This window comes from Pipistrellus hanaki (genome assembly GCF_964339955.1).
Source record: "Pipistrellus hanaki genome assembly, chromosome: 3".
Taxonomy (NCBI): Eukaryota; Metazoa; Chordata; class Mammalia; order Chiroptera; family Vespertilionidae; genus Pipistrellus; species Pipistrellus hanaki.
In genome coordinates, this window is record NC_140505.1 from 172,097,611 (window position 1) to 172,124,134 (window position 26,524).

The 26,524-nt window shown below is 36.6% G+C and overlaps 1 protein-coding gene across 4 annotated transcripts in view; it reads left to right on the forward strand.

Annotated features, from left to right (window-relative positions):
• The window catches only part of VEZT (vezatin, adherens junctions transmembrane protein), a 55,744-nt gene that overhangs the window by 10,071 nt on the left and 19,149 nt on the right, over window positions 1–26,524 (forward strand). For 3 of the 4 annotated variants that reach the window (XM_084878473.1, XM_084878471.1, XM_084878472.1), the window contains exons 2-5: window positions 12,684–12,818; window positions 17,532–17,618; window positions 22,696–22,871; window positions 25,774–26,049. In XM_084878473.1, coding sequence (XP_084734599.1) covers window positions 12,684–12,818; window positions 17,532–17,618; window positions 22,696–22,871; window positions 25,774–26,049 — 674 coding nt within the window. The remainder of the gene's footprint in view (window positions 1–12,683; window positions 12,819–17,531; window positions 17,619–22,695; window positions 22,872–25,773; window positions 26,050–26,524) is intronic. The other variant, XM_084878474.1, reaches the window with a different exon arrangement.

Sequence of the window (26,524 nt, forward strand, 5' to 3'; positions counted from 1 at the left end):
AAGCAAATCGTGACATAAGGATTTAGGAGAAAAGGCCCAAAGCTCAATGTACTCCACAGCAGCAGTGTTAGACAGTGTACTGATTTCATTGCCTCTAGATTTTTAGAGTATTGCTTATATAGCTACAAGAGGCCCAATGCACAAAAATTTGCATAGGAGTAGGCCTTCTTTCCCCTGGCTGCCGGCACCCAGGACTCAGGCTTTCCTCCTTCAGCCTCCAGCAGGCATCTGGAACCCGGGCTGGCTTCCCCCTGGCCCTGGCTTCATCAGGAAGGAAGTCCAGAAGACATCTGGTCTAATTAGCATATTACCCTTTTATTATTATAGATTGAGACCAGTTGTTATTCCCATTACAGCAGATCAAAATGTTCAGTAGTTTTTATTTTAAATAACAAGCTTGAGGACATCCTTTATTTTTAAATTCACATTGTAATGCTTTTATTTTTTTAACGTGTTTTTTAATGATTTCAGAGAGGAAGGAGAGGGGGATAGATAGAAATATCAATGATGAGAGAGAATCATAATCGGCTGCCTCCTACATGCCCCATTGGGGATCGGGCCCGTGTTGGGGATCTGGCCCACAACTTGGGCATGTGCCCTTGACTGGAATCGAACCTGAGACCCCTCCGTCCGAAGGCTGATGCTCTACCCACCGAGCCAAACCAGCTAGGGCCACATTGTAATGTTTTTAGCAGACTGAATCTGGCTATCTATAGTTTATTGTTGGGATTTTGCTGATTAATTCATAACCATTAATATGTCTTTAACACCTTAATTAAAGTGGATTTCTTACTTCAGTGTACATCTACTTTGCCCTGTTTTGTATTTTTACTTTTCCTTACCGATTCTCCCCTTTATATCTTAACAGAATCACAAATTCTGTCTCCACATTATTATTATTAGGGATAAGGAAAAAAGAAAAGAGGGTTCGATGTGATCTACTAATATCTAAACCTCATTTTAATGTTTATTACATGCTCTTCTCACACCCAACATTTTGCCAGTGTGTCTGACCTGGCTCTATTTATTTATTTATTTTTTTTCTGAAGCACTTAAAAATGGTAGTTTTAATTTCTCATCTTGCTTTTGCTCTGCATTCAGTAAGTGCCCAATATATGCCAGTTGATTAACCAGATTTTGGTAGGGAGAGCTCAGTCCATTATTGCTATCTCTTATTTCCCTAGTTAAGACCAAGTCACTGCTGTTCTTTATTTTTAATCAGTTGAGTGTATAATCTGTGTAAATCAACTTTCTCCCTTTGCATCTCTTCATCTTCCAATTTGTTTTGGACTATATATTGTAATTAAGTACATTTGTATTATCATATAGAAAAAATGTTAATTACTTTTTTAACATTTTGTTGTATATAACATTGTATATAAAATTAATTGGATGGGGTGCATTTCTGTTGAAAATATCAGAAGCCTGTAGTCAGGAAAATTTATGAATTTATATGTCATACCTCCTCCTGGCTTTCAAAAACTTTTACGTAAACACAAATATTAAGCATATCCTCTTAAAAGCATTTTTTTTAAAACCTACTCTCCCTATTACTTCTGCAGTTACTGAGTAATACTGAATGGCATTGAAGAAAATGTTCAGGTTTTTCAAAGAGCTGCTTCTGATAGGAAAATGCTTAGTAATGATGAAGACACGCCCTCCACTTCAGTGGCCATTTTCTAGTATAGTTCTGGAGAAACAAGTGGGAACCATCAAAGGAAGACGTGTACGGATCAAAGAACATGGGCAAGAGGCAGTAAATTTTCCATCGGGGTCAATTGGAGAAATTAGAACTATGCTGTCTGTGAGTAGTTTAATTAGTTGGACTAATTTTTATGGACCCTTTTAGCTTACTTAATCTTTTTGAATTCTATGATTACATTTTGCTTTGCTGATATCAAGGAACAATCAAATTAACTCTTGGATTTGGGGCTTTTGGAATAATAATTTAGAAGTTATGTTGAAATGGGTAGGCTACAAAAAGTGTTCCCTATTATTTTGTAATATCTTGTACATTGCAAAGTACTGTTTTTAGTATACTAAGGTTTAAGGTGGGGAGGGTGGAAGACAATAAGTGATTGCTTTCAGATTACACTTTCTGATTGTATACTGATTAAAGAAAAGTGTAAAATACATAGAAACAGCCTATTGGCAATATCATTTATAGTAATGGGGAAATTTATTTTCCTTTGTATGATTTTGTAAATTATGACAGTTGTAGCTCTTTACTGATATATATTAAAAGCTTCTTCCTTAAAAATAGAGAAAATAGCTACCTTGTATAATTTGGTAATGACAATCTTCCTCATCAACTTATTTTCTGATGTTCTGCAATTAGCCTAGAAAGAGATAAGAAAATAATAGCAATTGACGACAGGAGTTCATCCTTTTTAATCACATTTTTAAATGATGTTCTATATGTGATAATTGCATTTAGATCTGTAGCTTTAAGCTATAGCTAATAAATGTTTCCAGGCAAATATTCCTTATCAAATCTAATTACTAATTAATTACAGATACCTTTTTCCTTAAATATTTTGTTTTAAATAAAAAATATTTTAGAAGTTCTATTGGAATAGTGGAAACTTTAAAAATATATAACTTAAAGTACAGTACTTTTTTTTGAAGGAATTAAAAATTTATACAAATATTTAAATAAAAGTTAAGTAATTTGGTAAATTCTGTTCACAAGGATGACAGTCAAAGGCTTCTAAATAAGCACAGATTTTTAGGTGTGAAGTCTTCATTAACAAAATTCTACAATTTCAGGTTTCTGTGCCAATGTTTTCTGCCTTCTGCCTTCAGTTAGTAGCTACGTCTAGTTTCTTTTGCCTTTTGTGTTTAATATACACTTGCAGAGATCAAATGTCATCTGGCATCTAACAATAGTTAGCATTTTTTGAGACCTAGTAGAATGGCTTTGATATTATATATATATAATTTTATAGACTCAGAGGAAGAGTGGGAGAGAGAGAGAAAAACATCAATGATGAGAGAGAATCATGGGGCTGCCTCCTGCACACCCCAAACTGGGGATGGAGCCTCCCCAACCCAGGCCTGTGTCCTGGCTGGTGTGACTCAGTTGGTTGACAGCCTCCTGTGCACCAAGAGGTGTCAGGTTCCATTCCCATGGAGGGAACATACTCAGTCGGTTAGGGCTCATACAGGAGACAGCCGATGGATGTTTCCCTCTCTGATATAATACATTTTAAATCAAGGAACTGTGTAATAGTTGAGTAGATCATTAGTGGGTGTGGGGTTTTTTAATGAGAGAGAGAGATTTGTTGTCCCACTCATTTATGCATTCATTGTATGAGCTCTGACAGGGCTTGAACCCAAAACTTTAGCATATCAGGACAACACTCTAACCAAATGAGCTGCCTGGCTAGGGAGTTCATTAATTTTGAAATAGAAAAGTACACAGGACCATTCTAATTAATTTGTTAAACTAACAGATCAACACCTTTTTTTTTGTTTGTTTGTTTTTTAAGATCAGGCCTTATGCTGGGCACTTTTTTCCACATAAATAATGTGAATATATTTTCATTGTAAAAAGTCAAATACAGGGAAAGCATCAGCCCTCTCTTAAGCCCCCTTTCCTTCCCCAATTTCTTCCACTTTTCTCCTCAAGTAACTACTGTAATCGGTTTTCTTCCAGATCATTTTCAGTGTAATTATATTCATATATACACACATGCAAATATGTTTAATACACATAAAAACATATAATTTGACTTTTTAAAATATAAGTAGGTTTTTGTTTTATTTTGTTTGTAAATGGGTTCTTAAATGATTATAGTAGTCAGTATGCTCATTTGTACATTTAGCTGACTTCTATAGTTATACCCATAGAACAATTGCATAGTAGAATTGCTAGGTCAGTAGATGCATACATTTATGTTTTCATAAATATATTTCCACTAATAGTGTATGAAGTATCTATTTCCTCATACCCTTGACACTAAATATGATCAAACTTCTTAATTATTGCCAACTACCAGATAAAATTATCTTTAATTTGTACATCTTCAATCAAGGGTAAGGTCCAACATGTTTTCATTTGTATGTTTTTTCCTTTGAACTGTCTGTTTATACCCTTTATAGTCCCAAGATTCTTTGCAGCTAATTTCTAGGCTTGTGTAATCTGAGGCAAATACATAAGGATTAAAGGTCATCTGAAACATAAATGGTCATCTGACTGGGAGTTAATGTAGAAATCAGAAGACATATGTTGACCTATTGTGAATTTTCTAACTTAATCTGTTAAATAATTTTAAAATTACAAGCCTAGCTTCTAATTTTAAAAATATACAAATTATACAAAATACTGTATTAGACTAAGTTAATTAACTAATTTACTCTAAGTTATTTGCCATGTAGCAGAGAAAATAACAGATTTGACTCTTGCTCAGCTGCCTAGGCTCCAATCCTGGCTCTATCATTTATGACATGTCCGAGGCCCAGTTACTTGGTCATTCCATGCTTGCCTTAGTTTCCTCTTATCTTAAATGAGTTCTGCTCAAAAGGTTATTGCAAAGATGAGATGAGTTAGTCTTTAAAAATGCTTAGAATAGCTGAAACCGGTTTGGCTCAGTGGATAGAGCGGCAGCCTGCGGACTGAAAGGTCCCAGGTTCTATTCCAGTCAAAGGCATGTACCTTGGTTGCTTGCACATCCCCAGTAGGGGGTGTGCAAGAGGCATCTGATTGATGATTCTCTCTCGTCGATGTTTCTAACTCTCTATCCCTCTCTCTTCTTCTCTGTAAAAAATCAGTAAAATATATATATTTTTTAAATGCTTAGAACAGTGTCAGACTCATTATGGCTAATCTATACATATTCACTGCTGATATTTGAGAAAGATTTGGTAGGGAAGGAGTTAACCAAACAGATGAGAACCTACAGTGATAACCTCCTGTGAGAAAAAGAAAAAATTGCATCTGGGTAGTATCAAACAGAATTAGCAGCTTTTGTTGGCATCTCTAAACCAGAGGTAAACTCTGCTGCAGAGGGGGAAGCAGGTCAAGAGCCATTTCCAGATGCCCACTACTTATGAACCCCATAGCCTGTGGGAAACTGCATCACTGGAATGAATACTTGCTATATTTTGTTTGTGATCTTGTTCATATTAATGCCTGCTATATGGCTCTTTCACCGTTGGTAACTAGATTTCTAAATTGATCTGCCTTTTGATTATTCTTCTTCTTTGCATTTTATATCTGAAAATTTCCCTCTGTTTTCTATCTGAATTATTCCCAATTGTTACTTTGTTAACCCTAGTCTAATATTGTAAATATAGAACTATCTTAAGAATGAGTCAACAGAAAAATCATGGAGCCTGTAGATCATAAGAATACTAGTTCAGCCAAAACCGGTTTGGCTCAGTGGATAGAGCGTCTGCCTGTGGACTGAAAGGTCCCAGGTTTGATTCCGGTCAAGGGCATGTACCTTGGTTGTGGGCACATCCCCAGTAGGGGGTGTGCAGGAGGCAGCTGATCGATGATTCTCTCTCGTCGATGTTTCTAACTCTCTATCCCTCTCTCTTACTCTCTGTAAAAAATCAATAAAAATATATATTTAAAAAAAAAAAAAAGAATACCAGTTCTATGAAGGTTTGGAGGAGTTGCCACTATTCAAAATATATTCATGGGCGAGGTGGAGGAGGGGGAGAGGGAATTCAAGATTTGTGTTTCTACACTGAAGGGACTAAAGGCACCAGTGAAAGGGGGGTATTTGAGATGAGGACAACCTGGTGTTGTCCATAGTGCCCTCCCCTCCAGCATGGCCTGCCCGCTTCTGAGAATCTATGAGTGTAACAAACTATTTTTTCAGTGGCAGTTGTCTCCTAATCTGTTGGCCTCACCACACCTGAATAATAACCTACATCTTAAAACAGCAAGATGAACTTGAGAGAGAAGACTTGGTTGTTCCTTCTGATATTCTTTTTCCTCAAAGATGCAGTTTTGTGTTTTGGTTAAGGGTGTGGGCTTTGGACTCGGACCAGTTGGCTTCACATTCTTCTGTGTAACATTGGACAAGTTATTTAACCTTCGTATGCCTCAATTTCTTTCTAAAATATGAATAGTGGTATTCATATTTTGAATATCAATCAGTTTGTTGTTAGGAGTAAATTGGGTATTATAAAACATGCTTAACTAATGCCTAAGCATATAAGCAACTCAACAAATGTTAACTATTTTTACTGTTACTCTTATTATTTCCCAGCTTTTCACCACTCTTCCAAAATACTGATCTCTCTTAGGGCACTCTCGTCTTCTCACACTATGTATTATCTCTAACTGAGCTCATCTACTCCCGATTTCCATAGCTGTATACTACCATATTGATTTGTCACCATACCTATTTGCTAAAACTCTATATATATTCAAACTAGGCAGATCTCCAGAATCTTTAGGTCCAGATACTTTCGGTCCAAGTTATTCACATTTGAATATCTCACAGGTACCTTTAACTCATCACTTTCCTCTTCAGATTTGTTGCTCTGCCATTATTTTATATTTTAGTGAATATAATATATTTTATTAAATATACCTAATTGTTCAAACCAGAAATGCAGGAATCATCTTGCCAACCACTTTCAATCATAAATGGGTACTAAATTGGGGGTGGGGAAGCTATTCACAAACTAAAGGATGTTTATTATATTTGGAGAGAGTGAGTAGGGGTCAGAGGTAAGATAAAGAAAGTGATTTCACATTTTATATCTTTTTGTACTGTTTGCATTTTTAAAAAAATTTTTTATTGATTTCAGAGAAGAAGGGAAAGGGAGAGAGAGATAGAAGCATCAATGATGAGAGAGAATCATTGATCGCTGCCTCCTTCACACTCCCTATTGGGGATTGAGCCTGCAACCCAGACATGTGCCCTTGACTGGAATCAACCTGGGACCCTTTAGTCCCCAGGCTGACACTCCATCCACTGAGCCAAACCAGCTAGGACTATCCTGTTTGCATTTTTAACTCAAAAATAAAACTAAAAAAATCTGAGCAGTTGAATTTAGTTTTCTTTTATAACTAGGGGAAAAGTTAACTTTTTCTTGAGCATCCCCAGAAAGAAGTTAATGGCAGAAAACTACTATTAACTCTGGTGCCGGACATATAATAGGTGCTCAATAAATATCTGATTAGTGATAAATGGACATTGTCATTTAAGTTTTCTTTTTTCTAGCCAGTGGAATGCTGTTAGAACTGAGTCTTGGCATCTAGAAGACTGATCAGGTACTTTGTGAGGAATAGAATCAGAACTTAGCCAGTAGTTGTTACAGACTACAATTTGTTTTTCTAAAAGGATATACAGCCCTGAGATTAAGACAGGATTTTCCTAAAACATAGTGGCCTATCTGAAAAGTACCAGACCACTCGGTATTTTCTTTGATACTGTTGAAAGCCAGTATACCATGGTCTTATCAGAAGTATCATAGAATATTTTATTGATTTTTTTACAGAGAGGAAGGGAGACAGAGAGAGAGTTAGAAACATTGATCAATTGCCTCCTGCACACTCCCTACTGGGGATGTGCCCACAACCAAGATACATGCCTTTGATTAGAATTGAACGTGGAACCCTTGAATCTGAAGGCCGACGCTCTATCCACTGAGCCAAACCTGTCAGGGCTAGAATGAAACTTTTTAACAAGAACCTCACCTGTTATGTTTTCTCCGCTGTGTCTAGATATTATCTTGCACAAAGAAGATGTTCAAGTAATGTCTATTATAAAATAGACAACCTAATTCATGTTTGGCCTGTTCTCTTTTGGCTAGAACTGAAAGGTTACGACTTGTTCTATCTGTGAGGGTTTAAAGCAGTTTAGAAGAAAGCCTAATAATAAAAGTATTTACCCTCACCCTTCACCTCTATTTCTACACTAGTTAATCTTCCTTTTTTTTCACTTCTCACTTGAGGATATTTTTCCATTGACTTTTAGAGAGAGTGGAAGGGAGGTGGACACAGAGAGTGGAAGGGCTGAGGATCAAACTTCCAACCAAGGTATGTGCCCTTGACCAAATCGAACCCAGGACCCTTCAGTTTGTAGGCCAAGGTTCTATCCACTGAGCCATAACAGCTAGGGCTTTATTTATTTATTTATTTATTTATTTATTTATTTATTTTTATGTCAGAGAAGAGAGATAGAAAGAGAGACAGAAACATCAATGATGAGAGAGAATCATAGATCTGCTGCCTCTGCACTCTCCTTTCTTTTTTTCTTTTTTTTCTTTTTTTTTAAATAAATTTTTATTGTTCAGATTATTACAATTGTTCCTGTTCCCCCCTCCCCCCCTGCACTCTCCTTTCTGAGGATCAAGCCTGCGATCTGAGTCCTGCATGAGAATTGAACCATGACCTCCTGGTTCATAGGTTGATGCTCAACCACTGAGCCATGCTGGCCAGGAATCTTCCTTAAAGGCAAACTAGCAATAACTGCAGAATGCACCATAAATCACACAGAAAATAAACATTGCATTAGAATGGGGTCTGTTATGTTTAATGGGAGAGGAGGTGCAGAAGTATAAGCCCAGGATTTAAATGAGTCATTTCCTTGAACTGCTTGTTCAGCAAAAATGTTGGGGTTTTCCTCTATTTTTGTTTATTTTTTCTTACAAGAATATGTTTCAACCATCAGAACAATCTCAGCACAACCAGAAACTCTTGGCTATCATTCATTAAGTAAAATTTTTCTGGTACTGTGATGTGTGTTTTCTGTCAGCTGAATTTTACAGGAATCGTTAACCACAAGGATTTCCTGAGGAGAAGCTCCCACATGCTGTGTCTGGGGTTTCTCATATTTCCTTTGGCAGCAGTAACATTCTCCAATACTACAGAATTATACTTTGAGTTCAGTGCTGATGATTTCTCTTCAAGGAAACAGCTTAACTGAAACATTTGTGGTTCTAATGTGCTTGAACCAAGGGAGAAAAGTTATAAAAGAGAAAATTACCTATCACCACCTACTCTGCCTTACCCTCTGCACACACACAAAATCCTTCTAAAGCTGCCATCAACCTATAATAATGCTCACTATGTGATACATAGAAATGTCTGTGTATTAGTCTATAAGCCTAAGAGCCCCAAACCTTCAAATATATGGATGAGGGTTGTTACAATAGGGAGCCTCACCTTGCTGTTGTAAAAGAAAACTAAAAATAAGTTATTTTATACTGGGCAATCAGGTTTTAATACCAAGACATTATCTGTTATCTGCCTTTTTCACTTTTACTCTCTTGTGCATGTACAGAGTGTGAAAAACTCATCAATATGGCTATTCTTTGATAATACGATTATCAGAAAGGACTTAAAACATTATTCCCTTTCCAACTATATATGTTTAAAGTGTGATTTTCTTTATATACTTCATCCAAAACAATAAATTGCAGCAGATTGAATGCAGAAGCAAATATAAGAATCCAGCTATCTCCTATTAAACCAGACAGTTAAGATTTGCAAAAATGTGAAGCAATACACTCTTCTTAATTCCTTCTTTCCCTCCATTTTGGAAAAAAAAAATTCATTAAAATTACATTATTTTCATTAATACTGTATATTCTGCACATCAGCTAAGCATTCATACTCAGTTTGGATCACCCATAGTAGATCTTCAAATATTGCCTTGAATTACTCAATCTGTGTTTTCAAACTAAACTGTGAACCATCAGAGTGGCGAAAGAACAAGAATGCTAGTTCATTTGGATGACCTTTTGAAAAGTTTATATACTTTAAAAAAAATTGTTTTTAAGGCAGTAGAAAACTTTCTTCAAATGAACTTCCATAGGGAAGAACAATAAATAAGATGGATCAAAGTGGAATTACACTAATTCAAGTGTCATCAAACTTTTTCTATAACAGGACAGATAGTAAATATTTTAGGCTTTGCAGACCATATGGTCTGTGTCTCAGCTTTGCTGCTATAGTGCAGAAGCAGCCACAGACAATACATAAATAAGTGTGGTTATATTCCAATAAAACTTTTATTTATGAAAAATTTTAACTTTTAAATTTCATGTATCACAAAATTAATATTAGTCTTTTGATATTTTCTCCAACTATTTAAAAATGTAAAAACCATTTCTTGTTCCCAATCATATAAAAATAGTCATAGAAGGGGGGATAAATCTGATCCAACAGTTTTAGTTTGCTAACTCCTGTCCTAATTAAAGACTCACTTGAATTTGTGAGGCACATTCTTGAATGCTAACTGTTTTTTGGAAAGAGTCTTGGAGGTGGGGATGAGTCCAAACTTCTTTTTTTCAAATTATAATGCTGTGTCAGCATTGGCCTCACTGTCCTTTTCTTTTCCAGTTTATGTTACAGCTCACAAAATAGCAAAATAGAATATCTGTATCATAGATTTTATTTTTTAGGTGACTAAGCAGAAGAGAAATAATGAACACTTTGTATTCCAAATACAGGGGTAGACCTGAGTGAATTTTTTTCAACTATGAAATGGGAATAACAATAGATGATGGTGATGATGATACATCTTATAGAGCTTATTAGAGGTCCCATACACAAAATTCGTGCAAGAGTAGGCCTTCCTTCCCCGAGCTGTCAGCACTGGTTTCCCCCTGGCACCCGGGACTTGTCCTAGCTTCATCCGGAAGGTCATCTAGTCTAATTAGCATATTATGCTTTTATTATTACAGAAGATTGTGAGCTTCATCTAAGATGATGCATGTAAAATGCTTAGTTAAGCTTTTGCCACATAGTTTGTGTCAGCTGTGTTGCTGTTGTTTTGGTGATGGCTGTTCTTGTATCTCTGACACCTAACGTAAGGTTTTTTTAAAATATAAATATTAATACTAGACGCCTGGTGCACGAAATTCATGCACAGGTAGGATCCCTAGGTCTGGCCAGCTGCCAGGCTGATCAAGGTTTTCCCACTGCCGGCTGGGGCCTTCCTTCCCCAGCTGCCTAGCTGGAGCCTTCCTTCGTTCTGCGCCACCCCCTGGTGGTCAGTGTATGTCATAGCAAGCAATCGAACTTCCAGTCGAACTCCCAAGGGGACACTTTGCATATTAGCCTCTTATGTATATAAGGGGGGATCAAGGTTTATTTTTAAACATATCACTAACTTTGTACTTCAGAGAAAACTAAGTTAAAATTAAAGTTTGCTTTTTCTACCTAGAAAGAGTTGTTTCATAAATTTCATCCAGTAGTGATGGTGATCTTTCTGTTTGGTGGGAGGGGGGGTGATTTTTTCCCCCATCTGTTCCAAAACCTGTGCTCTTTTCACATAACCTATATAAAGTTAAAGTATAAATTGAATGCTTATTATGTATCATGTACTGTTTTAAGTGCTTTATATTTATGAACTAGGTAATATTATTCCTCCTATCTTTAGTTGAGACAGCTGGAGCATGAAAAGATTATAAATTACCATAGTTACCCAGCTAGTAAGAATTGGAATTTGAACTTATGGTCCAGATCCAGAGTTTCTGTCTTTAACCACTATATTCTAATGCTTTTATTAACTACACTCTCTCTCATTTACCATATGCTTGGACATAACTCACCTTAGTTAACTTTCTTGGAGTTTTAAGTGGTTTTTTTTTTTTTTATCATGCTGGGTACTATGTATGCTATTTATAGTATAATAATACATATTTGTGCTTGACTAGATCAGTAAATATGATGGTATGATATAATTATAATTAATACTGTACTATCATTTCCTAATTCTTATTGTCTTCAAGTAATAACTGTTTTTCACTATAAATCTTCTTAGGAACTATCTATAGCCAGGATTGGCTATTTTGAAGCAGTTTACTCTAATATTAAAAAAATTTGGACAAAGAAATTTCTTAACAAATCTATTTATATTCCTAAATTAATTTTTCTTTGTTGATACTCACTCAAAAATATCCATATGTTTTACTTAGTTTTCCCCTTTTTTGGATCCCTCTGTTAAACTGTTTGTTGGTGTGTGTTTTTAATGTTAAACTAGAGGCCCAGTGCACAAAATTTGTGCACATTAAAAGGGAATTAATTAGAAGAAATATTTTATTATTGCTATTTGCCCTTTCTCTATAATAGAAGTGTCAGAGATGAAAGAAAATTAGTAAAATGTATATTAAATCTCCCTCCAGTCAGAGTTTGGGGCATGCCATGGGACCGAGAGTTAAGTCTCCGTCCACCACTTGCACACACTTCAAAACGCAGAAGATCCAAACGTGGTCAGCTCCACCCCTATTGGGTGAGACCCAGATCCAGCCGGCCCTACCTCCTTCAAGCCCCCCCTGGCGTGGAGCATGGCCTGAGGTCCCCTGTCAAGCCCAGCACCATCTCTTCCCCACCCCCCTGCAGTGTCATGTCAGTGCTGAACTGGGTAGGATGCATGCAGGCAGTGTCACATCCCTAGCCAGGGATGCAGTCAGGCAGCTTCACTTCAGCACTGGGCGGGGACGCACACAGACAGCTTAACGTTAGTGCTGGGGGTGGAAGTCCCTACCCCGGTCCTCAACCTACAGACTGGGACACCGTAACAAACAAATTAGCATATTACCTATTTATGTGTATAGATGGTATTGTGACATAATTCACTTCTTTATAGATTATACCTTAAAGAATTTGGGCATACTGGTCATGATAGTGATGTTTGGTATTGAATTTGGCCTCTAAAACTTGAAATAATAATGATCTTGATATATGTTTTATTTGATATCTCTTTCAGAATTCTCCACTTTACCAGTACTTACAGGATCTGGGGCACACAGACTTTGAAACATGTTCTTCTCTGTCACCAAAAGCAGAAAAATGCACAGTGGCAGAGGGACAACAAAGGTCTCCTACAAGAGCCCTGCCAAAAGTAAGGAAGCATGCTTTTTCTCTACGATTTAATCTTTTGTTCTTTGCCTTACAAAAAAACAAAAACAAAAAACACCTTGTCCTCCCCCACACTGGTAAGACTTTATTTTTATTTCATCAGTAGTACAAAACTTCCTGTTTAGATAAACATGAATCCTTGCTGTTTCAGACTATCTCATGGGTTATTTATACAGTAAGTGGAAATGAATATGGTTGAAGATCAAAATATATTATTTATTTAAATAATGAAGTTATCTGGAGAGGACTGGAAAAATACTAAAACATTAATGAGAACCCAACTACTAGGGCTGTTATATTAACTGGAATTATTTTTTCTTTAAATGTGTTTTTTAAGAGCACAAATTATAAGAAAACACATTGATAAGGTATTTCATAAACAGTTTCAAGGATATGTGATGGAGTGAGTATACTTACCTTAATTTCTAATGCTTTTTATGTTTGCAATATTACATATTTTTATATAATACATTAGGGACCAGCTGCACAACATTCATGCATGGGGGGGTGGGTGTCCCTCAGCCCAGCCTGCACCCTTTCCAATATGGGACCCCTCAGGCCTAAACTGGCAGTCAGACATCCCTCTCACAATCTGGGGTTGCTGGCTCCTAACCACTGGCCTGCCTACCTGCCTGCCTGATTGGCCCCTAACCGTTCCCCTGCCAGCCTGATTGATGCCTAACTGCTCCCCTGCTGGCATGATTGTCCCCAGCTGCCCTCCCCTGTGAGGCTGAGGGGACTGGGGGACTCCAGCTGGGTGAGGTGGGGCTGATGGGACTGGGACTGAGGCTGGATGAGGCAGAGCTGGGAGGACTGGGCACCGCCATCTTGTGGCTATGAGTGCCGCAATCTTGTGAGAGTGTGGCAGTCAATTAGTATATTCCCTCTTTATTGACTGTGGGCACCACCATCTTGTGAAAGCATGATGGTCAATTAGCATATTCCCCTTTATTAGATAGGATACCTCATAGTTTCTGTACAACATTATAAGGCTAAGATGCTAGAAGAATCTCCATAAATTATCCTGTATAATAAAAGGATAATATGCACATTGACCAAACAGCAGAACAATTGTTATGATGTACACTGACCACCAGGGGGAATATACTCAATGCAGGAGCTACCCCCTGGTAGTCAGTGTGCTACCACAGGGGGAATGCTGCTCAGCCAGAAGCCAGGCAAGCACAGCGGCTGTGGCAGTAGCCTCTTTGGCCTCAGAGGCAGCACTAAGGAGCAGTGAGCTGAGCTGTAAGGAGCAGTAAGGAGCGAGGGCTCCTAGACTGCGAGAGGGATGTCTAACTGCTGGCTTAGGCACGGAGAGCAGGCCTAAGCCAGAGGGCGGACATTCCCGAGGGGTCCTTGACTGTGAGAGGGTGCAGGCTGCACTGAGGGACCTCTCCCCCTACTACCCTCTAAATGCACAAATTTTTGTGCACTAGGCCTCTAGTGTTTTTATAAAATTCATTAACCTAAATTCATTTATTACCTTTTATTTTATTTTTAAAAACTATTCTGTTTTTATACAAAGAATTCTAATTTAATAGAAAAATATAACCAGGTTACCTAATTTTTTTAGCATTCTAGTTTAATCAGTGTTTTATTACAAGATCAATTATTTTTGGGAGGTAGCTTTGAAAGTTTTCAATTACTCATTTACTCTGGGGTGATAGATGTCTTTTCTCCTGTTTTTCTTTGAAAAATCCCTAAAAGTGAGGTAACCAAGCTCGGCTCATTTGCAATAGCAGAGTAAATACCAGAGAAATTGTTTATTATTTTGTTTTTTGTTTTTTACTAACAACGAAAGGGTAGGAGTTAGAGTTAGAGCTCACATGGTTCAGAATCAGTTTATTAGTCCTCTGTACTTAAACTCTTCCTGCTCATTGCTCCTTTCAAATATGGATGTTCCTGGGAAGAGTTTTTAAAGGAAAACCTACAGATATATCTAATAGATTATAGATTAAAACTTTAATTTGGGATTACTTGACAAGAAAAGACAAAGAAAGGGACATGGGATTAACTTGCATTGACCTGTGTGTGTTCAGGGTGTGTGTGTGTGTGTGTATGTGCGTGTGCGTGTGTGTGTGTGTGTGTGTATCTTGTAGGTTTTCAGTCCTTTCATTCATGACAGGTATTTTTACATATAGAAATGTTATTAGATTATAAATAAACTAGAGACCTAGTGCACAAAATTTGTGGACTCAGGGCTGTGGGCGGGGGTGTCCCTTAGCCTGGATTGGGAGAGGGTTCAGGCCAGGCCAAAGGACCCCACTGGTGCATGGCTGGGGAGGGACCACAGGAAGGTTCCATGGCATGTTTGGTCCATCTCGCTCAGTCCTGATCAGCTGGACCCCAGCATCAAGCTAACCTACCAGTCGGAATGTCTACCCCATGGAAGTCAGTGCACGTCATAGTGACTGGTCAGCCAGTCAACTATCTGCCCCCCCCTCGTGGTCAATGTACATCATAGCGAGTGGTTGAGTGGCCTTAACATACCATTAGCGTATTACGCTTTGATTGGTTAAACGGACAACTAGATGACGAGGCACTTAGCATATTAGCTTTCATATATAGGATAAAATGAGGGTTTAAAAATTCATTCATTCAAAAATTGTGGAACAGTAAAAAGCATACCAGATATGTTTTTCAAAATTACCACATGTCTAGAAAGTTTTAGTCTTCACTTACTGTATGAGCTATATTTTTCTAAAATGGAGTTTTTCTAAATTTTGGGCAACTAAATTTTAGAAATTTAGTTCCTTCTCAGTGATATATTTTTGGTATTCCCCTCAAAATTTTGTTCAAACAGTAAAGTATCAGTTATTTATTTTTTTAGAAAGCAACTTTTTTGGTATAATATGAGTTCATGATGAAATGGCCCTTAATATTTATTGCCTTTTTTTAACTTTATTAAGAGTCACTAGTTTGCCTTTAATTGATTTTAGCCAGTAAGCTTTTAAAAATTAATCAGTAGGAGAATACTTCTCTTATAAATTCATATTTAAGATTTTTCTTTGACATTAAATAGGCTCTTTATTGTTTACAAGGTTATTTCTGAGTTGCAAAGACTCCATGTTTTTCCCTATATTCCCCCATGCAATCTTGGCTGCCATAATCAGACAGACAAAAATCATGAGGACCCCCTTTTTTTGTATCTGCAGTGGAAGTTTAGAATCAGGCCTCTTCTCTGCTTGATCTGTTTTCTCTGAGAGATCCCCTGTACTTTCTTGCCTTCATTGGCCACTTATGATCTATTCTCCATCTTCGCTGAGTTCCAGACCTTTGTTAGACATTTCCACCTACCTGTGCCCCATGAAACTCAGATTCAACAGATCTAAATCAGTTTTCCTGAGCACCCCACAAACAAAAAAAAAATTTTTTTTATAATTCCAAATTGTACCCTCCTGGTTATCTTACAACTTCCCATCACTCCCAAGTTGATTTGGTCACAAAATGATATGTGAAGTCAGCTTTTATGTCTCTAAAATCTAACCTTAATCATTACCATTTTTGTTATCCATTTTGTTACCATTTTGTTAACCTTAATCATTACCATTTTTGCAGGCCTTTGTCATCATTTAGCTCTCCTAATCATGCTCTTGGCTATAGTCATTCCCTGCCAGTACAGCCCCTGAACTGTTGCCAGTTATTTTTCAAAATGCTGATTTTTTTTTTTTAATTTTTATTATTTCACTTCCTTGCATCAAATCCTTAGTTGGCTTCTCACAGCCTATACTATAGGCCCTATAGGATAAGATCTAAACTATGTGGCATATGAGACCAAAGTCCTTTCAAACCCATCTCAGTGAACCTTTTTAACTTTATTACAATTCCCTTTTTCCCTTGGGCCCTAGCTGTTTCAAACTGTGCCACCAGCTCCATGGCATGTTCTTCCATGGCGCTCTCCTGTAATTATCCAGTTTCCTTGCCTGGAGTGTTCTAACCTCCTTTGTTGTTACATTTCTACTCATCTGTTAGGGCTTAGTTCCAGTATTAGCTCCCCTTGGCCTCTTCCTTTCCCACATTTTTCACACTTTACATTGGGTTGTAATTATTTGTACTGTCTCTTCTGTATCAAGTTCTTGACAACCGTTATGTGTATTTATCTTCCTTCCCATGATTGTTTTTCAGTACCTGAGACATAGTAATCCCTCAGTGAATGTAAACTCCCATTTGCTGGCATGCTCAGGAAATGGACTATTAAGGTATATTGAATTTGGGGAGCGATTCAATAATATGCTTTTTATTTCAATGAGACAGTTTTTCTAAAATTGAAATTTCTTTCTGCCTTTGTATTATGGAATGATTTTGGAGAACCCTATGGTTTTCCTCTGAAATACATACCATCATCATTTTGATACAATTTATAGTGTACTGAAGATAAATGGGCTACATCAGGATGATTCTGGTGGCTCATTAAAAAATCACATTTTCAAGTCTCATTTCAAACTTACTGAATCTGAACCTTCAGTTTGGGAGCTCAGGATATGTTTCTAACTAAAATCAAATCCAGGTGATTTTGATGTGTAAGTAAATTTGGGAATTAACAAAGAGGCTGAGAAATACTGACAAAACATGCAACCTGGATGATTTTCTTCCTTACCCTGATAATTACATTCATTAGATGTAATTACTTGAAGTTTTTCTACTATCTGGTTTTAGTTTAATAATCCTATGTAATGTCATTCTTCTCCTTCAGCGAGGCATTCTGTTAAAAGTGGCTGAAACCATCAAAAGTTGGATTTCTTCTCATTGCAATAAGAAAGACGATTTACTTCACAAATTGGTGAGTGTTCATTTTACTTTCTTTGTCAATATTCAGGGCTCCAGCTTATTAGTGAGAAAATTGATAAATTAGAATTTGTCTTGTTACTGATTTGGACAGTGATTAATTTTTATTAAAAATTCTGGGCAGTTCTGTAAAAGGATATTTTCCACTTCATGAATTATTATTTTTTATTTATATCTTTTTTATTTATCTTTATTTATTATTATTATTATTATTATTTTATATTTTATTGATTTTTTTACAGAGAGGAAGGGAGAGGGATAGAAAACTAGATACATAGATAAGAGAGAACATCAACCAGCTGCCTCTTGCACACCCCCCACTGGGAATGTGCCACAACCAATGTATATGCCCTTGACTGGAATCGAACCTGGGAGCCTTCAGTCTGCAGACCGATGCCCTATCCATGAGCCAAACCAGTTTCGGCCACTTCATGAATTATTAAATAAAGTTGGTTGTGTCACCTAAGAAAGAATAAGAAAGAAAAAGTAAACTCTTCAAAAAAATTGCATTTGGGCTCCGTATTATTTTATAGTTCTTAGAGTTTATTAGTCACTTAGAGTAGAATATTCTTGGTAGTTATTGAAACCTTATTTGTTAGAGTACTATTTTCCACTGCTATCTTCCTCCATTGACAGATACTTCTCTCAGTAATGAAGGGATTAGGAATATATCCATTAGTTGGATCTTCTTCTTTTTCATTAGGAACATGACTGTCTTTATCCTTATCCCACAATCAATGATTATATAATTTAGGCAAAATCAAAAGTGGTTCCTCCCTAATTTATTTAAATAATCTGACAACTTCAGATTGTTTTATTTTATGAATTTATTTACCATTGTTTGACAACTTCATATGTAAAATTTAGTCTCCGGGACTGATAAATCACAGAATTTTTTAGAGACTTGGAATAGTCAATATTTTCAGTCTTTGCGATTCCTGTGAGGCTTGCTTTTTTTCTTCTTTCTGACCTCTTGTCCCCCAAGAAGGAGTATCTCAAGTTTTTATATCCTAATAATACAAAATTTAAGTTATGAAGTTCTCCTTGTTCTCAGTAGGAGAAATCAGATTACAAGTAAGCAGGCTTTCAGGATCCTCTGCTGGCCTATGACCCTAAGATAATAATAATCCTAATATATAAAAACTCTTGGTCATAACGTCCAGTAACGACGGAGGCTCATCTAACTGGAAGTCAGTCCTGCAGTCAGCACTGGGTTGCTGCTTTCGCTGCAGGCGCGATGCCCCAAAACTGACTACTGAGGGAGCTGCAAATCAGGGCCAGAGAGAGGCCTGAAGAGAGAAGCAGATACAACCATTGCCTCTGTGGCAGCTTTTGATCAGGACTCGCCTCTCTCTTTCTCTCCCAGTCTGGCCAGCAGCTGCACCTCCATTTCTCCGGGCCTCCACCTTTCTAATCAGGCCCCATTGATGGGCCCAGAGATGCTGGCATAGAAACTGATAAATCAGAACCAAATCTGGGTGAAGTGTGAGGAGCCAATGGTTCCCTGGGAGGCAGAACTTTTGACGCTGATTGGCATAGAAACCAACCTATCAGAACCAACTTGGCTGGCAGAGGAGAGCAGTTGGGAGCAAGATCAGGCCCGCAGGGGAGGGCAGTTAGGAGCAATCAGGCAGGCAGGCAGGTGAGCAGTTAGAAGCCAGTGGTCCCAGATTCCAAGAGGGATGTCTGACTGCTGATTTAGGCCCAATCCCCTGAGGGCTGCCTGATTGGAGAGGGTGCAGGCTAGGCTAAGGGAACCCCCCCTGCATGCATGAATTTCATACACTGGGCCACTAGTTATTCTTATAAATTATCATTTATAAAAAAATGTTTACAAAGTGCTTTCACATTTTGATTTGACAATCTAAACACTATAAGGTTTTGGTGCATTCACCAGCTGGAAATCCTGAGGTTCAGACCACTCAGTTTGATTTAAGAATACTGATTAAGTGAATTATTCAAGAATCAGCTAGAAAGTGATAGAGTCAGAATTTGTATTCCGATCTCCTGGTTTCTAAGCCAAGGCTCTGTACTATAATGCACTACCTCTCTAGCTTGAATATTATTATGTTTTGACTGACTTAAATTACTTTTTTAGCAATCCAAAAGGGCAAGTTCTCTGTTCAGGGTTTCATCTTTATAGGTGTGTTGAGAAGGTCAATGAAGTATCTTGTCAACTACATAGAATACCATCTCTATCCAGGTGGAGTCATCCTCATTCTTCAATGATACTAGGACTGTGATAAGGTACATGGATCCATAAACATTTTTCTGTGGTTTAATCATAGTCTGTATAGTCTTGATCTTTTCATTCTTGGTTCTTTGTCACTGGCCACATATTTTATGTTTTTTTCTTATAGTATTAAAAAATAAATGCCTTTATAGCAACTATGATAGTAGTGATATTAGCACTTTTAAAGCACTTTTTAGCCTATAAAGTGCTTTCATGTGTTATCTTATTTTATCCTCATCAGCTTTATGAAATAGCATTATATATTTAAAAGTGTGTAAGATCATTGAAGTGTATTGATACATGTATAAGTTCCCTTCTCCATCAGTAGAGGCAGAAATAGAAATCTCTTTTATTCTTTAGCTGTGCTTTGCGTCCCTTTCATTCCATCCAAGCAGAAATCTTCCTAAGTTACCTTCTCATGCCATTTTTCTATTTAGATCCTTAAAAAGATTCCTATTGTCTGTCATTTCAAATTCAATTAGTCACTTCAGCATAAAAGAGTCTGCATAAGTTGGCATTAATCTACCTTCCTAGCCTTATCCACCTTTATTTTCATCAACCAAACCAGTCTTCCTTTTCCTTTATTCCATACCTATAATTGTGCTATTATACTGTGGTGGAATTCCTTCCATTTTTTTCTCTATTATCAGAACCTTTTCATTAACAGTCCTAGCTCATTTTCAAGGCCTTTCCCAGAAACTTCAGCCCACTGATCTCTTATTTTCTGCAACAACCTAGTAATGCCTATCTATGCTGTGATCTGTAAGTTTTTATATATTATGTATGCTTTTTTTTGTATGCTTTTCTTTATTGTGTTTTAACACTAGCAGCTAACACTTACATAGTGTTTACTGTGCATCAGACATTCTTAACACTTTGCAAATACTGACTTATTTAATCATCACAGCAACCCTATGAAGTTGGTACTACTTATTTTGCAGATAAGGAAACTGTAAGAGTGGGGGAGGGTTGTAAAGGGTAAAGGGGACCAACTATATGGTGACAGAAGATGTTTTGACTTTGGGTGGTGGACACACAGTGCAATACCTATACAGATCATGCATATAACCCATGATCAAGTTTGAATATGGGTCACTGCATTCCTAAGTCCCCATTATGATCAACTAGGGTTGAACACTATGGTGTAGGAATGATTAACTGATCAAGAAGAGCAAACCCACTGCTTTAAACCCTAGACCAGTGAGTGGTCAGCAAGCTGTGGCTCGTGAGCAACATGCGGCACTTTGGCCCCTTTAGTGTAGCTCTTCCACGAAATACCACGGCCTGGGCGAGTCTATTTTGAAGAATTGGCATTAGAAGAATAAGTTTTAAAAATTGGGCTCTCAAAAGAAATTTCAATCATTGTACTGTTGATATTTGGTTCTGTTGACTAACAAGTTTGCCGACCACTGCACTAGACCTAACTCTTTTATGTTAATTGCTAAAGGCTTTGCCCTTTAAAAGTTCTCTTTATTTTGCCCAGCTAGCATGGCTTAGTGGTTGAACATTGACCTATGAACCAGGAGGTCATGGTTCGATTCCTGGTCAGGGCACATGCCAGTGTTACGGGCTTAATCCCCAACGGGGATCAAAATGCTGGAGGCAGCTAACCAATGATTCTCTCTCATCAGTGATGTTTTTTGTCTCTCTCTCTCTCTCCCCCCTCCCTTCCTCTCTGAAATCAATAAAAATAAAAAATATTACAAGTTCTCTTTATTTTTTTCTTATAATAGGGTCACTCTATTCCTAAATTTAATACAAAATAAAACTTAAAATTTTCTGACAAAGCAGAATATGTACAATGAAGCAAAACTGACTACTAGAGACTTAGGCTTTGAAATCAGACTTCTGGAGAGCTACTTATTCTCTTTGGACTTCAGTGTTCTCCTCTATAAAATGGAGAGGAGGAGAATGTACATCACAGGATTGCTGTGAAAATTAACCTATCTGCTATAACATTCCTAACTCATTCTTACCTCTACCATGAACACTCTGCATAAAATTAGTATTGATGACTTACAGTTCTAAATAAGCTTTTCTGTCTCATTTGACTCTTCCAACTCTTACGTCTGATCAGTCCTTACTCTTACGTTAAGACTTAGCTCAGGTATAACCTCTGTACTTTATCTGACTTCATTGCAAGTTTTGGTACCTTTTCATAATACCCTTGGTATACATCATTGACTTCTTTGCACATTATGTTGCAACTGTTTATTTTTTAGTCCTTCATTAAACTATGAACTATTTTAAGAGTAGAGACTTAAATGTCTTGTTCTTGGTATATTGATAGAAGGCTAGAAGGAAAGGAGAGAGGAATAAATGATATGGTATATGTGAAAGCATTTTGCAAACTATAAATGCTATGCACATGCTAGTGTGGTTTTATATTACATTCCTTAATGATGTATTTTTAATGTCTGAATGTCTATTTTTATAAGGTCTTGATCCTGCTGATGTAATTCTTAGATACTGGCTATACTGTTACAGTATCCAGGGACAGCATCTTATGTTACAGAATTATATTTTCCATGTGTGTTCTAGCAATTTAATTAACTGGGCTTGACTAGACAGGTTTATAAATATGTAGTTCACATCTTTTTATTAAAAATTTATATTTCACATCTGGTGGCCCAATAATATCCACCTCAGTCTTTATTATTTCACATTTACAGTCTGGGGGAAAACACCCCCTCAACAGTAGATTGGACTGTTGTTTCTTCTTCTTGGGGTTTATACTGAAAATAAGTATCTCTAAATTTTATTAGTACTTTAGGAGCTTAGCATTTAATGCAAAATTATGTATGCATTAATACCTCTCTTCTGGTCTTTTAATGGCAAGGATATTGGATTCCGACTTGACTCACTACATACCATCCTGCAACAGGAAGTCCTGTTACAAGAGGATGTGGAGCTAATTGAGCTACTTGATCCCAGTATCCTGTCTGCAGGGCAACCTCAACAACAGGAAAATGGACACCTTCCAACACTTCGCTCCCTGGCAACCCCTAATATTTGGTACTGTTCAGAAAACATCTATCCTTTGCTCGCATATTGTGTAGAGTATTCAGAGGAAATCCATCATGATGCTCCCCATTGTAAAGGCATAATAAACATCCCATACCTTGTAGCATTGTAATTAATGATATGCAAAGGTTTTTAAAAAGACCTTTCTAAAGTGAATACAATTTCAAATGAAGCTGGAAACAAATCTACTTTCAACTCACTATAATTAGTTCTGTATTTTAATAGCTCACATATATTCAGACATGTGCCAAAAAGAATGTCTTACCCATATACCTCTATGCACACGTGTGCATGCAGGCCTCGCTGGTTCTTTATAGTTAGTAGAATATATCATAATCACATTGTAAAGACAACAAGGGTAGGTGGGGGCATGGAGGTAAATGATCACCTTTTGCTTTATTGGCTGAGAAGAGTCATAAGGAACATAGTCTAATGATTTACACTATCCTAAAACTTTTCAACTACTTCAAATATTTGTATCTAATGAAGAAGTCCCAGAATAATCTGTTTAAGAAAAAGAAAGAGGAATGGTAAGAAGGGATTATATAGAAATAACTGTTAATATTCTCTTCCTGTTAAAATATGAGTTTATTAAATGAACTGAACCATTGTTCCAACTGTTCAAGTTATATAGGCAATTATATTCATTAGCTTCAGTGTGCTGAATTTATCTGTCTTTTCTGTCACACTGGCAGCTAGCTGCTTCATATTCTAACATAGAAAAGTATGATGTTTTCCAAACCTGTATTGTATGATGAAGTAAAGCATCTTATCCTTTAAAAACAAAAAGTAAGAACTTAAGGGATTGCTACAAGGAACCATATGTTTTAAGAATTTTACTTTCAAGTTTTCTTTAGCAACAAGTATGATTAAGAAACCACTTATATGAGCATAACCAATGGACACGGATGGTTTGGCGGGGGGAAGCAGGGGTGAGGGCATATGCTGGAGGGTTCTTTAAACAATAAAGAATTAAATTTTAAAAAAGAAAAGAAACTGAGTGTCTGTAAATACTTACAGACTTTTCTATTAAAACATACAAGTAGATAATGAAAGTTGACTCTATGATATTACCAGTATCATCTAAAAGTAAAGGATTCCAAGGGAAATTAGGGCAGGCAAATGTTTAATAAGAAGCACTCCTAATGAGACTTTTTTTGTTGTTTGACTATCTTCAAGTACTGTTGTTCAGACATAACTCCTCTGTATTTATCTTTTTATGATAAATACATGTTTTCATCAAAACCTTCATTGCTTAAAAGATATATTTTAATCTATAGATTTATAGTTGACCTAAGCAAAAAAATGTATATACACTTTTACTTCAGTTAAGGCAGTGTAAAAACACAAAGCTTATCCATATTATGGTCTGCTGTATAAGTGTGTGTATTCCAGATTTGTGGTGATGATTTAAAATTAGATGACTTGATTTAAAACAATTACTCATAAAGTATTTATTATTTCTAATTGGAAAAATGCTTATATTTTCTTCAGATATTATATATTTAATACTTAAAGTTGATTTTAGGGAAAAGGAATATTAAAAAAGTATTTTAATATTAAAATTAGTAAAAATTAACCTATTTTTACTTTTAAATTTATAAAATTGGATTTTTTTAATCTGTAAATTTTTTTAAGAGTCTATATCTTTACAGTCTTGACCTAAAGGGTATTATGCTAAGAGAAATAAGTCAGACAGAGAAAGACAAATACCATATGATTTCACTTATCTGTGGAATCTAAAACCCAAAAGAAACAAACAAAACAGAAATAAACTCATAGACACAGAGCACAAACTGATGATTGCCTGGTAGAAGAGGAGTTGGGGGACTGGATGAGAAAAGTAAAGGGATTAATAAATTCAAATTGGTAGTTATAAAATAATCATGGGGATGTAAAGTATAACATAGGTAATATAGTCAATAATCTTATAATAACTATGTATACTGTCAGGTGGATATGAGACTTATTGGGGTAATACTTTATAAATGCTATTAGTTGTCTAACCACTGTACTGCCCACCTAATCCTATATAATAAAAGGCTAATGTGCAAATCAACCAAATGGCAGAACGACTGGTCGCTATGATGCGCGCTGACCACCAGGGGGTAGACACTCAAAGCAGAAGCTGCCCCCTGGTGGTCAGTGCACTTCCACAGGGGGAGGGCTGCTCAGCCAGAAGCCTGGCTCATGGCTGGCAAGTGTAGCTGCGGTGGTGGGAGTCTCTCCCACATCCACAGCAGTGCAAGGATGTCTGTCCGACTGCCAGTTTAGGCCCCTTCCCCACAGAGAGCGGGCCTAAGCCATCAGTGGAGCATCCTCTGAGGGCATGAATTTTGTGCACCAGGCCTCTAGTATAAAATAATATTCAATATCAACTGTAATTGGAAAAAAAATTTTCTCTAAGTCATTTCAGAAGGCACCAATTTCTTATATCCTTTACCTAAACTTATTACTCAGTTTTAATACCTAAGGGCCATTTCTAGTTGCTAGATATTTCAAAACTATTTCACATGATTTTTAAAAAATATATATTTTTATTGATTTCAGAGAGGAAGGAAGAGGGAGAGAGAGAGAGAGAAACATCCACGATGAGGAAGAATCATGGATCGGCTGCCTCCTGCAAGTCCCTCACTGGGGATCAAGCCCACAACCCAGGCATGTGTCCTTGACTGGAATCGAACCTGGGACCTTTCAGTTCACAGGCCGACACTCTATCCACTGAGCGAAACCGGCTAGGGCTTTCACATGATTTTTTTTAATGTCATTTTTTAAGCCATATGTTACAAAGAAGCTGGAATTTTATTTATTTTAGGAGACTTAATTTACTGATAAAATAACTCATCTTTTTCTTTTCTAATGGGTATTGTTTTCTTTTTTTCCTCTGTTATAGGGATGTCTCAATGCTATTTGCCTTCATTAGTTTGCTTATTATGTTTCCCACTTGGTGGATTTTCTCTTCCTGGCTGGTATGGGGAGTGATTCTATTTGTTTATCTGATCATAAGAGCTTTGAGATTATGGAGGACAGCCAAACTACAAGTAACCCTAAAAAAATACAATGTCCGTTTGGAAAATGCAGCAGCAAATAGCCGAGCTTTTACTAATCTTGTGAGAAAAGCTTTACGTCTCATTCAAGAAACTGAAGTTATTTCCAGAGGATTTACACTGTGAGTTCATTTTTTATTTTATTTTTAAATAATTCTTTTTTATTACATAATTAAAGTAGAATATTTACTACCTGTCTTCATTTTTGTATTGCTTTTATAGGAAAAAAGTTGGTTTCTCTTTAGCACTTATTAAAGTCTATTAACTGCTCACTAAAGAAATAAATGTTAGATTTAATATGTAATATGATTCTGCTTATCTACTTTGAGAAACCAAAGTGCTTTGAGAATAATGATTATGTCTGTATGTTTACCTGTAATTTTATGAGATAATGAGAAAGAACCTACCATTGAACCCAACATACAGTTACCCAATAAATGCTTGTTTTCTTTACTTCCTGTCAGATACTCTCTTTCCTCAGTTTAATTGATAGCTGTATCTGACATGAATTCATTTTGAAAACTCTTGCCATTTATTAATAATATTCTTTAGGTAAATGTTAGCAGATATTATGGCACCAATATTGTCAGAATATCA